The following is an 18604-nucleotide window of genomic DNA, read 5'->3' as shown; positions in this document are numbered from 1 at the left end:
CAATTACAGAGTGTCGGAGGGGACCAAAGATTAAGGACATAGAGAAAAGGCAAAAGAGAGAAAAAAAGAAAGAAAAGCCTCCCTTTTACTTTTGTACTTGACTCATTTTCTCTTTCTGGATTACAGATAAAAGAAATGGATACTACTAGAAAAGCAGCAAAACTTGGAGAAGGAAGGAAAGGATCCTTAGAGCAACCAACAGAAAAGGGGATTACTCCAGAGATATTACAAAAAATGTTTGAACAGTTAGGAAAGAATGTATCTGAATCTGTCAGACGAGACTTGGGTGCATTTGAAGGGAGAATGGAAGAAAGATTCATAAACATGAAAGAGAAAATGAAAGAAGAGATTTAAAAAAACCTTGAAAAACCTGTAGGCCGATTTACTGGAGAGGTGAAACAAATTAAAAATAAAGTGGAAATTTCAGAAAGTAAAACAGAAATTATAAACAGAGAGATGGAAAAAGATTTAGGCAATCTGGCACTATTGGGATTTAGAGAAAAAGAATTCTGCTTGAGATTAGAGTGATTCCAGAGGACCATTGTGAAGATCCCAGAGGGAAGGTTATTTAATCTTTAACAAAATTTCTGGAATGGGATGAAAATGATATGGAGGCAGAGATAGACAAAGTATATGCGATCAGTGCACGTTATGCAAAGTTAAGAAATGTACCAAGGAATATCTTGTGCAGTTTGTCAGGAAGAAGACAGGAAACCAAGTTCTGCAGCAACATTTTAATACCAGGTTGAAGATTAACAACACAGATGTAATGGTACTTAAAGAAATTCCGATCAGAATATTACAGAAGAGAAAACAATATTTCTTTTTGACTGACAAGCTCAAACAGAAAAAGATACCATTTCGTTGGGACAAATTAGAAGGAGTGTGGTTGAAAGAACTGAAATTTATACTATGTTACAACTTAAAAGAGAATTATTGCAAAATGATGTACCATTGGTATATGACACCAGAAAAATTATCTAGGGCATATAAAGGTACTTCCAATCTATGCTGGAAATGTGGAAAACATAAAGGGTCATATTACCATGCATGGTGGACTTGTAAAAAAGCTAGAAAATTCTGGGTACAAATGTATACAATGATACAAAGAAATTTAAAGATTAACATTCAGCTGAAACCAGAATTTTTGTTGTTGTTGTTGGGGCTTATGGATAGTCAACTAGAAAAGACTCGTGGAAGTTTGTTTTTGTACATGGTAACTGCAGTGAGACTATTAAATGCACAGAGATGGAAAGATACTGAAATACCCACAATGGAGGAATGGCTGGTGAAGATGACAAAATTTGCAGAAATGGCAAAATTGACTTGCTTGATTAGGGAAAAGATAGTAAGGATATTTATTAGTGACTGGAAACTTTTTGTGGACTTTTTGCTGAAAATGGGGAAAAAATGACCTGGTAATTTGTGGATTTGATTATTATAAAGGGTAAAATATGAGAAGAAGGGAATCATGATGTAACTTTAAAGAGGGAAGATAGACAATAAATGTATTTGTAACTGCTATAAAGAAGATTGGAAGCCCTTCCCTTCCCTTCCCTTCCCTTCCCTTCCCTTCCCTTCCCTTCCCTTCCCTTCCCTTCCCTTCCCTTCCCTTCCCTTCCCCTTGCCCCCTCCCTCCCTTTTTCCTTTCTTTCTTTCTTTCTTTCTTTCTTTCTTTCTTTCTTTCTTTCTTTCTTTCTTTCTTTCTTTCTTTCTTTCTTTCTTTCTTTCTTTCTTTCTTTCTTTCCTGGGAAAGATGACTAAGAGGATATGATAGCATTCTTAGGGTATTAGGTGGAAGAAGATCAAGACAGTCTCTCTGGTCCCAGAGTATAGGATAGAACCATGGATTTAAGCTACAGGAAGGCAGATTTGATTATTAAAAAAAAATCCTAATAGCAAGAGCAGTCAACAATGTAATGAAATATGTAGGGAGACCGAGAATATCTATCTGTGATATTTTAACTTGGATACATGGGCTGAAGTCAGTGGCCTAAATGGCCCTTCTTTCAGTCCTATCTTTGCTCTTATTGCAATGGGTATAGTAACAGAATCTGGCAAGTCTGAGTGGGCTGAACCTTCTCCTCCTTCTTATACTCCAGTGAATTAGGGAGGCACCTACCTGAACTGCTTCTGAATGTTATCTCATTGCTCTGGACTTAAAAAGTGTTTCACCCTTTTTACCTAGGTAACAGTTCCTACATTTCCATCAAGGTCATCTTCCTTACTTTCTATACCTTCCAAGTCTATGGTTTTATGAAATAATTACTTAGGAAGTGTAGCCAATCTCAAAATTATATCTTAAATGGCAAATTGGTGAAGTTATTCCCCACACCTCTGAGGCTTCCCCAAATACTATCCCCCACCTTAGCCTTTTTTTCTAAACCATATACTGCACTTGACTGCAGCAATTCAACATGCTTATTTTCTATGAATGCTTGTGGGGCTAATATAAAGGCAAGTGATATTCTTTATATACAATGAAACACTGGAGGGTGGTGATTTGCAGCATGTCTACTTCCCATTTTAATTATTTAAACAATTATTTTAATTGTTTAAAAATGTGGCAAAATACAGTACTCATAGAAAAGCCAAGCTATGAAGATAGGCTCAGAAGGCTTGGTGTGGCCTCCAAACCGAGTCAGTTGATGTGATGGAATGTAATGGCTCACACCTGGACTGGATGCCTAAGATAAAGGGTTTCAGCAGGACCTGTGCCTACCTACAGAATAAACCTGGGACAGACTCCCACCAAACTTTTCTGTAAGATCTAGAAAGTTGTGAATGGAGGTCTCATTGTAGTTTTTAACTGGGGCAGAATACCAGGGACAAATATAGAAGATTTATAGGAAAGGCTTAAGTTGTAGCTAATTTTGCTTGTACGCAAAGTGATTTATGCAAGAGTTACTTAAACTTTAATCAGAGCTATTCACATTTAATTTCATGTGCAATTTCCACATTATTCTTCCATGTTCTTTTTATTTCCCTTAAAAAAGCATTCATATAATCACCCCCCCCCCATTTCTCATGCATGCATCTTCATAAACCCGGTTTCACATTTATCCATTGTAAATGACATAAATCTTTCAAATCAATTTTCCAAATTTGTTTGAATTATTTTTGGTAATTTGGTCAGATTCTTTGTGGTCACTAGTTGTCAGACTTCTCTTTGGGGGCTAGCTGTACAAGAAACTGCCAAGAAGAGATTTCTAAGCTTACAAAAACTCAGGTTTAAAAGATTAAACATGTTTGCGCTACTTTGATCTCAAGTAAAATTTTTGAGAGCCCACTTACTTTCACAGTGAGGAACTTCATTGGACCATCCATTTGCTCGACAATCACGGTAATCATATTGGCTCAGCATCTTATACCTGATAATTAAAAAAAACCTAGTAAACCTAGCATGCTAACACTGCAGTAGAATCACAAATCAAAAACATGTTTTACAATAATTCAGGACTACTGAGAAAATAAGCATTATTCTAGCTAATATTGATCATTCTTGGAATTGTAGAAGTGTTCACCTGAAACAAGTTTGGAATTCAATCCCAGAGTTAGGAAAAGATGAGAAATTCATTCTCCCCAATTTTTAAATCTATTTTCTCATTCAAAACTTCTGAAACTATTACCAACTTCAAATGCCTTTCTGGATACACAGAATTACATTTCCAAAAGAGTGTATGATATTCAAATAAAAATAATAAATAAATAACCCACACAGCAAGGTTGTACAAAAACAGCATTGTAGATTTTAAAAAAGCAAGGATACAATCATTAAATCAGACTGCCTTCCCTCCTTCACTCCCATGAACCAAAGTTCCAAGTTTCAGGAAGCATTTGGAACAAAATTAGCTAATAGGAATTTTGCAGTGGAGTTTGGTGAAGGAGTATAAGGTGCAGGTTCCTAATATATTTTCCCTGTAGGTCAAGAGTTTATATTTTCCTAACATGAGTGCCTGAACAGGGAATAAAAAACAAGACCATTTCCATTTATTTATATATATATATTATACACACACACACACACACACTCATACAGTATATATAAATTCCCTTCTCATCCCTATGGGTGGTATGTGTCTTCCTCAAACTCGGGTCCTCTACCAGAGGCCTGGGAGTTTGAGAGTTCTGTGCGGTATCTTCGCTGTTCCTAGCGCTGCACTCTTCTGGACAGAGAGCTCTGATGTTGCTCCTGGGATCTGTTGGAGCCACTCTCCCAGCTTAGGAGTCATGGCCCCGAGTGCTCCTACCACCACTGGGACCACTTTTGGCCTTGACTTTCCACATCTTGTCCATGAATGGTTTGTTCCAGTAGCCCACTCATCGTCAGATTGTCCTGGTTCCCCAACATCTGATGTGGACCTTATTAATCTGGGCGATGTCCGAGCCGGCATGACTCTCTTAGTTTGTGTCACTCTCATATTAGAGGTAGGCAGGTGAAGCGTTAGGGGGTCTTTGCCCAAGGACCCCTACTGGTAATAGGTAGATATAGTAGACACTTAAAAAGAGCAGAATCAAAAAGAAAAGTAGAAAAAATGTAAGGGAAACGAAAAGAAATGGGAAAGAAGTTTACAGGCCATATAAGACTGAATAAAAATTTGAAGTAATCTTAGATTACTTCCTTTCTTTCCAGGGGTTCTAATGCCACTAGAAAGGAAGGAAATATGGCGCAGGCATATTTTGTTTCCTTTGTTATGATATATTTTTGTGAGAAAAGTCTGTTTGCCATTACCTGAGCTTTGTGTTTTTTATAAATACTCTGTATTTATGTACACAAATTTGAATTGCAGTTCATTTTCTTCAGAGTCATAAATATGAAAAGTAATTCCAAATTAACAAACTTGTTCTCCACATCAAGAAAGATCATAGCCATTTTCTTGTTTTTTAAATTATATTTCATATATATACATAATCTCTCATGTATGCTTTCTGTGTAAATCAGCTTGTGTTAGTTCAGTTCAAAGACCCTTTCCTCTCCACCAAAATCTTGCTCGTCTTGGTAACCTGTGTGTGTGTGTTCCTTGGAGAGATGAACAAAAAATGCTAGGAATGTATGCCAAGAGTACCGTATATACTAACAGATGAGTTGAGAATTTTAGGTGTCAAAATATACCCCAAAAATTCAGGTTTGGCTTATCTGTGGATGGGCTTATCCACAAGTACATATGGCAATACTTTTTAAAAGTACCTGTATTTCCCATATATACTCATGGATAAACCTGTCTGCAGATAAGGAGACCTTTGAATTTTTAAGCAAAATACTATGAGCAATGTGGGCTGGCTTTCAACCCTACACAAAAAGGGAAATGCCAGATATTCAAGCTCGCTTTAGAAAAGGTTAAGGAAGAAGAGATATTATTGCTAGTGCATGCTGGATAATTAAGAAAGCCAAAAATACCAAAAAATAAGTCAATAAGTGCTTCACTGATTATAGAAAGGCCTTAAATTTTGTTCACCATTCCAAGGTGTGGAATGTCCTTTGAAAATTGGGAATCCCAGAACATCTCATTGTCTTCATGGAAAACCTATACATAGGTGAGGAAGCCACAGCATAACTTGTGTTATGCTGATAATGCTATCCTGATAGCTGAAAAGGCAAATGAACTGGAAACAGCACAAGGAAAAAATGGGAGTATGTCTAAGACCTACATAAGAAAACCAAGCTAATGACAACAGGTACAGCAGCCAGCCTTATAACTGACAGTAACGATACTTAAATGGTGGATAGCTTGTGCTTTTTAGGCTCAACTAGCAGCAATAAGGGGATGCGGTGGTGCAGCGGCTTAATGATGCTGAAAGTTGCCGGCCAGAAATGGTCGACGCTTCAGCGGTTCGAGTCCAGCCTTCGCGTTAACAGGGTGAGCTCCTGTTTCCTCCCCAGTTCCTGTCAACCCAACAGTTCAAAAACTCACGTGAGTAGATAAATGGGTACTCTCACTCCGGTGGGAGGAAAAATGCTGGCGGCGCCTTGCAAAAGGAGTCAGGAGCAGTTGCCGGTAAGCGCGAAACTGCGCTCGCCCGAAAACGGCGCAAAGCAACGGAAACTCCGCCTCCTGCACTCACCAGCTGGGCTCTGCTCTAGGAAGGAGGCTCTGGCAAGCCACTTCCGAAACACTTGCCTTGAAAACTGCAAGGACTCGTCCAAGCAGTCACTGCAGAGTCGGTAACGACTGAGCGCAGAAAAAAAAAAAAAAAGCAGCAATAAAGAAACAGCAGTCAATTCATGCCACAGAATAGGACTTGGTAGAGTAGCAATTAAGGCCTTGGAAAAGATACTCAGATGATGTGACATGTCTATACCTACAAAGATTAGAATCATGCAGGCAATAGATTTTCCCTAGGATGTTCTTTGGAAGCAAAAGTAGATTTAAGAAGCAAGACAGAAAGGGTATTGAAACTTTTGAACTTTGGTGTTAGAGAAGACATGAATAGCCAAGAAAAGAAACCAATCACAGAACAAATTAATCCAGAGTTCTTACTTGACGCACAAATGACCAGGCTCAATCAAACTATTATATTTTGGACACATTATGTGAGACCTATCTCCCTTGAGAAGAAAAATGGAAGAAAGAGAAGATGACAATAAGCAGCTAGCTGGATGGATTTAATTAATGAGATTATGGGTGTACTTTTGGAAGACTATAAGGGCCAGGTTGAAGACAGAAGTCTATTTATGTGGATGCTAAGAATCAACACGAACCTGATGGCACTTAATCAGTCAAAAGGCCATTTAATCTCTTCAGGTATTGGCATAAAATCTTATAATCTATGCTCAATAGAGAGATAGGCTTTTTATGACTCCAGATGAGTTGGATAATGTCCCTTTTTGTAAATCAAAGAAATAAAAGCTTTTTACCATAAAGGGGGAAATACATGACATTGTTATATTTTATTCATTACTTGAGTTCATCAATGGTTTAATCAAAATTTCCTAGAAGCTCTTATAATGAATTGGAGAAAAAAAATTGGTCCTGGGGATTTATTCAATTTCAAATTCCATATTGCTTAATTTGTATCATCTTCTGTAAGTGATTTATTGAGGGTTTCTTTTTATTGATCTGTAAATTTTATAATATGTGTTGCATTTAAGTACAGTTTGATCTTTTCTAGATTTAATATCTGTTTATTGTATAATTGAGAATAATATTTAACATATTGATTCATCCTTATAGTTAATTAAAAAGAAATAATTAAATCTTGTTGTTTTTGTTGATCTTGTTTAAGTATGTTATCTTCTGATTTTTTAAATTTTTGAATCCAGTTTTGTTGAAACTTGCTCAGTTCACTATAAATAAATCTCTAAATTGTGATAAAGCAAAGGAGGAACCAACTTCTGTGGTTTGCTGTTATGGCTGGACACTCTCCTACTCTTGTCAAATTTTCAACTTTATATTATCTTCTATTGCTCATTTTGAACAGATAAGGAACGTTTTTATCAGTTCAATGTCTTTTCATTGAACAAGTTCAAGAACGGATTATACTGTTAAGAGATACTAAATAAAATAAAATTATGAATTCCTTACATATTATATGTTTTGCATAATGTATAAAACGTAAAGAACAAATAAAGTTATAGATGTTATACAAATTATGTTTGTATAGCTGTTAAACAAATAAATGTTATAGATCTTTTAAAAGCAAATTACTAGCACCTCAGTGTACTAAAGTATTTAAAAGTTTCATAATGAAAATCCCAGGAATAATTCTCTATACAAGAGCTCCTTTTTCTGGTGAGACATATATTAAATTGAAAATATTAGCATCGAAAAGGCTTGTACTAGTGATATTAAATTTTTTATAAAGTACAAGATATTATGTAGCTTAGACAAATCTAAAATGTACTAAATCTGCAATATGTTTTAACCAGACTAAATATTTTGTTTGGCTTTCTCACCCAAACACAAACATGTAAATATATAGTGCGGTATTTGCTCAAAAAGTATAAATGAAAATCTCAAGTAATTATTCCTTGTATAGGAGCGCCCTCTCGTGGTTCCAAATATTTAAGTGCAGAGAATTAGTGCAGTCCCCTGGACTGCTAGGAGGTCAAACCAGTCAATCTTAAAGGAAATCAACCCTGATTGCTCATTGGAAGGATCGATAATGAAGCTCAAGCTCAGATATTTTGGTCACCTAATGCGAAGAGAGGAGTCTTTGGAGAAGACCCTGATGCTGGGAAAGATTGAAGGCAAAAGGAGAAGAGGACGGCAGAGGATGAGATGGTTAGATAGCATCACTGAAGCAATGAGCATGAAACTGAGCAAACTCAGGGAGGCAGTAAAGGACAGGAAGGCCTGGCGCAATATGGTTCATGGGGTCACGAAGAGTCGGACACGACTTAACGACTAAACAACAACAACAATCTTTGTGTAGCAATGCTGCAAAATGGAGTGTTACCAAAAAAAAAAAAGGAATACATAGTCCAGATAAAACCAACATGCAGTAAAAAAGTTCAGATGAAACAAGTGGGATGATTCTATTCTCTGTCACCACCAAACTAGCACAGTCAGGTGTTGGTATAATTCTTTGAAATCTGGGAGAAGAAAATAAACATTTGTAACTAGTAACGTAGTCTGCTTTCACTGATCTAATTTGGGTTTCTCATGCAAATTCAAAAATAAAAAAGTACACTATTCACTTACAGAGTTTTTTCAGTACTTCAGGACAAATACAGTTCATGTCCTTTCTGTAAACATTTTTTGTAGAAGGCAATTAAACAGCTAATAAAGAAAAATAAAGTCACTGTGACAAACTAATTGAGCTGTTCTGAGTTATCAGTCTCAAATTCACATATCCCAAGACTGTAAAAAAAAAGAAAAAAAAGGCATGTGATATAAAAGAAAGGGATTGAAGGGAAGGTAAAACTGGGTATAGTTAAACATGTTTCTTGGACTTCTAAAAAAGCAGATTTTAACAGAACAATGATAATTAAGATTCGATGAAAAATACAGTTGCAAACTATTTCAATTAGCAATTAAAATGGAGCACGGGACAAAAAGGGGGAAAAAAGCAGAAGCCAATGTGGTTACACAGATGGCCTAGTGAAGCGTAGAAAATAAAAGAGAGCTAGGGCCTGAAGGAAAAATGCAAACACGTAGTCTAGAACTCTAGAACTGATGACAGGAAAGCAAAAGCTCAGGATGAATAGAGGATAGTGGAGGATGCTAAGAATATTAACGTAGTTTTTTTTAGATATATTCAAAATAAAAGGAAAAGAATCAGTTTGCTCAGTGAAGATGACAAAATGCTAAGTGATAACAAAGAAAAGGCCCAGTTACTGTACCTCTATTTCAGCTCAGGATTCTCTGAGATAAAAAGGTATGTTCCATAAGGAAATTGTGAAGAGCAAGATAAAGAAGCAAGATTGAAGTCTGAAGGTAAGGACCAGGTCTGGCAAGATCAGAAGTAAACATCCTGAAACCAGAATGGTCCATTGCAAGAGAAGAACAGGGGTCTTGTGCCAAAGCAGGAAGCGCTTGGCCTTTACATAACTCTGCCAGGAGAAAGAAATGCAAGAAACAAATCTCACTTTTTACTATAAATATGACTTGCATTCTATTCTTGGTAGTTGCTTGTTGTTTTCTTTAAATCCCTTTTCTAGGGCTTGCATAAACCGAGCTTATCAATGTGTTTGCTCTTGAATCCCTGCCTGCAAAGCTTCTAGTATTTGTACCAGTTGAGTGAAGCCTGTCACTGAGATTCATTGGAACATGATTAAGGAATACCTCTTTAATTTGGCTTTAAATCTCCAATACTATGTGAACTAATCTCTAAGGGCACTAAAGGAACTAACTGGTGGTCTCCCCAAACCTTTCCGTATCACCTGGAGAATTAGTAAAGTGGGGGAAAAATGCTGTCAGGAAGGGAGGGAGGGAGGGAGGAAGGGAGGGACATATAAATTGCAGACCATTCATGCAGATTCTCCAGTAGTTAATAAAGGAATTGTTCTGTAACCACCTTGGAAACAAGGCACCAATTGACAGAAGCCAGTACAGATTTGATAGCACAACTTCTTAAAAGATTGTTAAAATGGTATAAACATAATGTATCTTAAACAAAGCATATGACAAAGTACCCCATGGTGTTGTGATGTGTGGGTTGGATGGCATAAACATTAAGTGATATAAGGCTCAGAGGCCTTATAGTAACAGTGCTCCTCAGTGGTTCCTTATCAAACTGGAGATAGATAACAAATTGGGAGTCACAAGACTTAAACTTGGATCCTCTGCTGTGCAATATTTGCATTAATGCCTAGAAGGGATGCTAATCAAATATGCAGATGACACAAATTGGATGGGATAACTAATATCCCAGAAATCAGAAATAAAATTTAAAATAATCTTGACAGAGAAGATCAATGGGCTTAAAGCAATTGGATGAACTTTAAGAGAGGAAAGTGGAAAGCTCTTCCCTTCAGAAATAAAAATAAAACACACAGGTATGGGATGGGGAAATCCTGGCTTATAATGGTACTTGTGAAAAAGTTCTGCATGCACCACTTGATTACAAACTGAATATAAATCATAAGTGGGATATGGTTATTAAAAGGCAAATACATTTTTAGGCTGCATGTACAGAAATGCAGTTTTCAAATGATGTGAAACTGACTTTATTACTTTGTTTAGATCATGCTCCATCTGTTGTCACTACTTGTGGACAATACACTTTGGGAAGGATTCAGAGAAACTAGAGCAGGTTCAGAGAAGGAAATTGAGGATGATCAGGGGACTAGAAGCTAAATCTTATGAAGCAAGATTGAAGGACCTTGGTATGTTTAACTTTGAAAAAACACGGGGGGGCGGGCAGAAAGAGAGAGAAAGAGAGATCACTCTTCAAATACCTCAAAGGACTTCACAGAAGGTCAAGAGTATTCTCTCTAGTTCTAGAGCGCAGAACAGTTATGATTCCATGACTGAGGCATTCCAGTGCAGACATGGGGACTATGACTAAAAAATCCATGATACTTAAAGATTAAACATACTGTATATGGAATACTAAAAACTGAACTTTCTCATTAATATTAATATTATTAATATTAATAAAATTAATATTGCTCAGAATTGTATTTCCTGCAATAATTGCATTTGAATAAAAGAGGAATTTATTTATTTATTTAGGTGTTAGCTTTACTTCCTTTAAGGTAGAACAAGAACAGATACGTCATCTCTATAGAATCCCACTGGATGCTTAAAGGTAGGATAGGAAGGATTGCTGATCATGTTGAGAACTTTCTTAATTCAGTAGCCACACTCTTGACAGCCCAGACAAGAGCCACAGATTACAGTCACATCAGACTCCCGACTTAACCCATCTTAAAGTGTGAGTACATGCATGTATATATGCATGTGTGTGTGTATACATATATGTACATGTGTGTGTGCATAGATATTTAGATGTTTATCTCAACTTTTTTATATATGACTCAAAACAGTGAACATAACTAATAGTCCTGCCTTCTATGTTCCCCACACCAACAAACCTGTGAGGTGGGTTGGGATGAGAGAGAACAACTAGCCCAGCAGCTTTCATGATTAAGGAAGGCCTAGAACTCACAGTCTTCTGGCTTCTAGGCCAGCCCATTAACCAGTATACTAAACTGACTCTTATGTATACACACACACATGCACATACATATACAGAATTGGGACCAGCAACTCCATCGCTAAGTGACACAGTTGTTAAGCGAGATATCATGTGACCACAACTTTCGTTTTCACTGCCAGCTTCTCCACTGACCACTGACTCTGCTTGTCAGAAGCTGGCTGTGATGTGTGCAAATGGTGATCATGGGACCATGGGACCCTGCAATATGCCTTCCGGTTGTGAAGCACCTAAATCTTGATCATGTGTGTGGGGATGCTGTGATGGTTGTAAGTGCGAGGACCAGTTGTAAAGTCACTTTTTCAGTGCTGTTGTAACTTTGAACAGTTTGTAAACAGGGCAGTCATTAAACAAGGAGTACCTGCATATATGAATGACAGGAGCTGTTTTTCTCCTATTATATCCCCTTTGGCTTTACTTTTCTCTTGTGAACTAGTCACATGTGATCTGGATGCAAGCAAGACAGCAGGACTCTGCAGTGATATGTTACAACTGCATAAACAACTCCCACTCTAGAATACAATATAATTACATTATCCTTTTGGGAGACAGAACTTTTATTTTTATTTTAAATACAGGCTATATATGATGAATAATCAGAAAGAAGAAAAACCAACAGCAAAAGGATTACCCTTCATTACACGTATAAGTAACACGGGCACCAAAAGTAAAACCATCTCCACGGACAAGTTCAAAAGTGGCATAATCAGAGTCTCCGGGATGTCCACAAGATATTCCTGGAAATTAGAAAAATAAAATGTAATGCATTGCCATTAAGACATTACATGGTAAATTCAAAGTTGTTATTCATGGAAGCACCTATACAATCCTCCTAGCATCTAGTCTGAAAAGCAATTTCTATTTATAGTCGTTAATAATATAATTCATGGTAGTGAGTATCAAGTAAAAACAAAGAATACAAACAGAAAATAGATGTGATAAAAGAGACAAAAAATACAATATAATTTCAAGCTTTTAAAAATGGGATTTGTCATGATTGACCAGAGAGAGACCCAATGCTAAAAGGCCATTCAAAGTGAATGACTACAAGTTTGATTGCAAAACAAATGTTTACGGACTGAAATTTGAAGTTGATTGGCCACAAATACCTAAACCATCATAAATGAGTTCACCTGTAACACAGAATAGCATGCCAATTCCTTTAGAAACCCTTCAAAATTGAAAAGCTAAAAAAGGTTGGATTCAAATGCACACTTTGATACAGAGGATTTTAAAGATCAATATTCAGCTGAAGCCAAAGATTTTCCTTTTAGGATTAATGGATAAACAGTTAGAAAAAAGTCATGGAAGATTATTTCAATATATGATTACTGCAGTGAGATTACAATATACACAGAGATGGAAAGATTCAACATTACCCACTATGGAGGAATGGTTGGTGAAGTTGATAGATTTTGCTGAAATTGATGAATTGATTTCTTTGATTAGAGAAAAGACATTACCTACATTTATTGGTAACTGGAAGCCTGTTATGGACTTTTTGTGTGAAAGTGAAAAAAAAATGAACTTGTGATTTACGGTTTTGATAGTTAAACAGTATAGATTATAGAAAGAAGAGTAATATGATATAAGAGAGAGAGAGGTTATATTTGTACTTATAGTTGCTGTGAAGAATATTGGAAGCCATTTCTTTATACCTTTTTCTTTCTTTTCTATTTTTCCTCAACTTTTTTTCTTTTCTTTTCTTGCACTTTTTGCTTTGATTTTTCTTTTTGCTTTTTATTCCTTATTTTATATTAGGTTGTGTTAGTTTTTATGCACTAGCTCTCTGGAGAAGACCTAGCTCTCTGGAGAAGTCCATAATACTGGGAAAGGTGGAAGGAAAGAGAACAACCAGCTGCAAGGTGGATGGACTCAGTTACAGCAGTGATGAGTTCCCCTTTGGAAGACCTGAAAGACAAGTTAGGGACAGATCGTCCAGGAGAAAAATCTATCTATGTGGTTGCTAAGAGCCCACATCAACTTGATGGCTTATAATCAAAAATACTGATCAGAAATGGGGAAAAAATACTTCTCAAGCATTTCAGTATCCTACTTCACTGAGTTTTGCAAAACATTATTTTATTACTTACCTGTGCAGTTCTTTTTAGGATACAAGTGTTCCCAGGTTCCATCATTACACTGAACTTTAATAAGCCAAGCTTTAACATATCCAGGCCGGCATTTATATGATATTGTGGTTCCATGTCCAAATGACTCTTCATTCAATTCTTCTATAGGTTGTTCACGATCTCTTCTGGGAGGTGGTTCACATTCTTTTTCAGCTAGATAGCAGTGAAAAAGAAACAGCATTCAGCAAAACCTGAGTGCCAAATCTTATGTTCTGGAGCTTGTAAAAAATAAGTTTAAAAAATAATTATTTTGTAAAAGGATAGCTTTACAACCCCTCAGAATAGGTCAGTTAGTTTTGCTCAGAAAACGGTAATTATATTTTGATAACTTTGGCTGCTGGACAGACCAATGCCAGAGGACACACTGGTTTGGAATTATAGGAGTTGCAATAGCAGTGCATCTATAAAATGTGATGGTGGGGAAAACTGTAAAAAACTGTAAAATGTGCTATAAAGTATTTGATCATGTGTGTTCTAAACTAGAGATGCACAATTGGAAAAATGTAATTAAAAGTTAGTCTATTTTCATTTCATTTCATTTCCAACAATTGGGTTTTACATTATTTGATGCTATGCTACTTTTAATTTCAGCTTTATTTTTTTCACGGTTCGGTAGATATTTATTATTTATATTTAGATATAAGACTTAGAGGCCACCTAACTCTAGAACAACTGTGGACAACTTACCCTAAAACAAAACAAAACACAAAACAAATGTGTTTGTTTATTTATTTATTTATTAAATTTATCCCCCGCTCATCTCCCCCTAATGGGGGACTCTGGGTGGCTCACAACTCGTTAAAACTATAAATAAATATACAATTACATAAAACCTAAAACCTGTACAAAACGATTACAAAACAAAACAATTACAAAACAAAAACCAAAACAATTGGACAAACACGCACCCTATAACAAAAAACACAACTAACAGGGCTCCATACCCTGTCTCAAGAGACTTCTGGGATGTTAGCAGGGTATGGAGCCCTGTTAGTTGTGTTTTAGAATGTAAACAAATCTCTGGAAGTATATTATTAGTTGCATCTGTCTGGACCAGGACGCCCTGCTCACTGTCATTCAAGCCCTTGCGACCTACTGTCTGGACTATTGCACTGCACTCTACATGGGGCTGCCCTTGAAGAGCATTCAGAAGCTCCAACTGGTGCAGAATAAGGCAGCACAGGTAGTAAATGGTGCCAGTTACTTGGTGCATGTAACTGCCTTTTCTGCTGTCGCCTTTTCTGCTGTAGCCCCTCCCCTTTGGAACGTTCTCCCTCTGGATATCAGGTTGGCCCTGACCCTGCTGGCCTTTCGTAAGGCCCTAAAGACTCGGTTCTGTGCCCAGGTCCGGGGCTCCAAGTTTATTGTTGCAGTTGTAATCGTTTTAATGTTTATTTTTAACCAGATAACCTGTGACACGTTGGGTCATCCTTTCAGAAATATTTCCTTACCTAAACAGAGAAAGAGAATGGCCACAGGTGGGCAAAAAAGCAGTGGGAGCAGGAGTGACTTCTGACTTCCTGCTGGCTTCCCCAATGAATTTGCTTGTGGGAAGCTGGCAGGAAGTGTAGGAAGTCACTCTTCCTCCTCCTCAGCTGACCCATGGAACTGCCTGCCACTTTGTTGGGGGGAGGGGAACAAAGGGAGCTGCAGACCATGAGGAAAACTGCCCCCCTTCTCCATCTTGGCAGGTCCTGAAGGGCCCCCTCCCTCGATGGAGGAAGAGGGCTCACCCATTGACTGCCAGTACCCCCCAGCCAGCCCTACTTTGCCAGCAGACATTCAAGTCACTCCCTCATCCTTCCCTTTCCACCCACTGCCATTAAGAGATTTAAATTTCAGCCTCAGTTCCAAAGCAGCCAATCGCCACTCACCCGTTGGGCCTTGCCTCCAGCTGACTGGGAACAGGGGCCAGAGGGAGTTGGGATAGAGGGCAGGGATATGCCCCTCCCATCCTCCCTTGCGCCATGCAACCTATAGGTTTCTGGGAAGGTGTGGTGGTGCTGAAGTGCCACAACTTTGCCAAATTTCAATCCCACAGAAGTCATGGGTCCTGGATTTTGGACGCATTCTTTAAGTTAGCCCATTTGAGGTACATTGATTCAAAAACGGTTGCCCTATGATGCACCATTTTGCCCAATTAAAGGTTACAGACTCTGAGAGTTTTAGTAGTATATAGATACTGTTCACCACCCAGAGTCACTCGTTGAGATAGGTGGGTATAAAAATTGAATAAACAAATATTACAGAGAGCAGGCACCATGATTGGGAGAGTATATGTCCTGGGCTCTGGCAGATGGAATTGTTTGATCAAGGGAACCTGAAGTTATATGAGGTGGTGCCTCATATAACCTGATCCTATATCAAAGGCACCTTGAATTGCACCCAAAAGCTCGCTGGCAAGTAGTACAGCTTGCAGAGCAGTGGTATCACATGGGCTTGCTGAGGCATGCTGAACATTGCCTGTGCTGCTGCATTCTGGACCCGCTGTATCTTCTGAGTGGTCTTTAAGGGCAGCCTCATGTACAGCACATTGCAACAGTCCAACCATGAGGTGAATAGGGCATGAGTAGTCTGGAGGACCTCCTCATCCAGGAATGGGACAGAATTGACATACCAGATATAGATGGGCAAAGGCCCTCTTGGCCACATCTGCCATTTATTCAAGTAGAAGTGTAAGTCCAAGATGACACCCAGATTGTGCATCAATCTTGAGTGCGGGAGTGCAGCCCCATCTAAGACTAAAGATGGAAAGTCCCCAGATCTGGGAGGAGGTGGAGGACAAAAATTCAGTCAGTCTTAGCAGGACTGAGACTGAGTCTATTTCTCCCCATCCAGATGGACACAGCCTCCAGATACTGAGACAGTACACTGATGGCATCACTTGGCCTGCCCAGGATTGACACATGCAACTGGTTATCATCCGTGTATTCACGATACCAGTCCCTGAGCTGACACATGACCTCCCCAGCATTTTTACCTAGATATAAACAGGAGGGGACAGAATATGATTGAGGCATTGAGGCATCCCAAAGATGAGGGGCTGATGGTATGACCTCTCCCCCCACCAACTCTGATTGGAACCAGCTGCTAAGGAAGGAGAAGAACAATGGTGGGAGCTCTTCAAGGTAGTCCAGACAAGAAGCACAACAATGAATACTAGCCCTATCTTTATTATAAGGTTATATTAAGAGAATCTTGCAAGTCTGAAAGTATTTCTCACTTCCTTTCCTTTTACTCTCTGGAAAACTAGGGAGGATGCCTTCTGAAATGCTTCCCATGCCTCCTCCTTCTGTGGACTGAGATATATTGTACATGACAGTTGTCCAGTCTGCAGCTCTTCCTCCTGTCATTCCCATATATCATTATACATGGCATGCCCAATTCCTAAGCCCTGTAGTCAGTCCAGAAGAATACTATTATCATAGTAAATGACAGCTGCTGAGAAATAGAGGAGCACAAAGAGGAACACAGCACCCCCATCCTGGCTCCACCAAAAGTCATCAGCAAGCATGAACAATGTGGCCTCCATCCTGAAATCTGACTGAAATGGGTCCAAATAATCAGCACTGCCTCAGACAGACCCAGTGCGTAACTTGGGGGTCCTCCTGGACTCACAACTCCTGCTCGAAGAGCAGGTGGCAGCCGTGGCCAGGAGGGCTTTTGCACAGCTTTGGGTTGTGCACCAGTTACGCCCTTTCCTGGATCGGGATGCCTTGCGAACGGTCACTCATGCCCTCGTTATCTCCCAGATAGACTACTGCAACGCGCTCTACATGGGGCTACCCTTGAAGAATATCCGGAAGCTGCAGCTGGTCCAGAAGGCGGCCGCACGGGCGATTTTTGGGGCCCGAAGGACCCATATAACACCTCTGCTCCATGAGCTGCATTGGGTACCAGTTTGCTTCCGGGTCCAATTCAAGGTGTTGGTTATCACCTTTAAAGCCCTACATGGCATGGGGCCAGGCTACCTGAAGGACCGCCTTGCCCCCACGATCTCTACCCGTCCCACCCGATCTCACAGAGAGGGCATGCTTCAGATCCCCACAGTAAAAGAACTCCAATTAGCGGGGTCCAGAAGGCGGGCCTTCTCTGCTGTGGCCCCCGCCCTTTGGAACATCTTGCCCCTGGAGGTGAGACAGGCCCCCTCACTCCAGGCCTTTCGGAGGGACTTAAAGACATGGCTCTGCCATCTGGCCTGGGGCAGGGAGGGAAGAAATCAGAATTGGGGTTGGCTGGCCCCTTAGTGGTATGCTGTGGCCCCAGCGGCCTCTTGGATTTCTTAGCTTTTTATTTTTTAATGTTTGGTTTTATAACTTTTAACTGTATTTTAATGTTTTTTAGTATGTTGTAAGCCTCCCAGAGTCCCCCATTGTGGGGAGATGGGCGGGGACAAATTAAATAAATAATAATAATAATAATAATCCTCTGCAACAGCTGTTTGACCACCTTCTCAACAGTCTTTCTAAAAAGTAGAGGTTGGAGCATGGAAGGGCAGATTATCTTGGCAGATTATAAACTTCTGTGTTTTATGTTCCTTCCTTCTCCTCCATTATACCCCTCCCCCATCATCAGGATGACCCAGCTGCCAATCAAACAGCAGATGCCAATCAAACAGCAGCATTGGACAGATGGGAGGAGGAGAAGGAAGACAAGATGGCTACTTGGGAGCTCTGCAGCCACAGTCTCACAAAGAATAGGCTGAATAAACAGAGCCAAAGGCCAGGAATAAAAGTAGCAAATAAAACTAAAGGATAAACAGCTCTGCTAGGAAAGATACAACAGGAAAGGAGGCAGAAGCTGGGAAAACTGGGGTGAGAGAGGCATTTTTTCTTCCCTCAGACCTGGTGTGACATGAAAGTTCTTCTAGC

At 39.0% G+C, this 18604-nt stretch overlaps 1 protein-coding gene across 3 annotated transcripts in view; it reads right to left on the bottom strand.

Annotated features, from left to right (window-relative positions):
- The window catches only part of CFH (complement factor H), a 93351-nt gene that overhangs the window by 57170 nt on the left and 17577 nt on the right, over nucleotides 1-18604 (bottom strand). For all 3 annotated transcript variants that reach the window (XM_088153296.1, XM_088153298.1, XM_088153297.1), the window contains exons 2-4: nucleotides 13695-13886; nucleotides 12233-12338; nucleotides 3295-3371 (exon numbers count right to left, since the gene is read on the bottom strand). In XM_088153296.1, the coding sequence (XP_088009422.1) occupies nucleotides 3295-3371; nucleotides 12233-12338; nucleotides 13695-13886 (375 nt within the window). The remainder of the gene's footprint in view (nucleotides 1-3294; nucleotides 3372-12232; nucleotides 12339-13694; nucleotides 13887-18604) is intronic.

The sequence above is a fragment of the Python bivittatus genome, unplaced genomic scaffold (assembly GCF_059951505.1).
Source record: "Python bivittatus isolate LINGU-HERP-01145 unplaced genomic scaffold, Pbiv_v1 ctg000700_np1212, whole genome shotgun sequence".
Classification (NCBI taxonomy): domain Eukaryota; kingdom Metazoa; phylum Chordata; class Lepidosauria; order Squamata; family Pythonidae; genus Python; species Python bivittatus.
The sequence above is the reverse complement of the archived record's forward strand: the minus strand, read 5'-3'. Positions and strand labels throughout refer to the sequence as shown.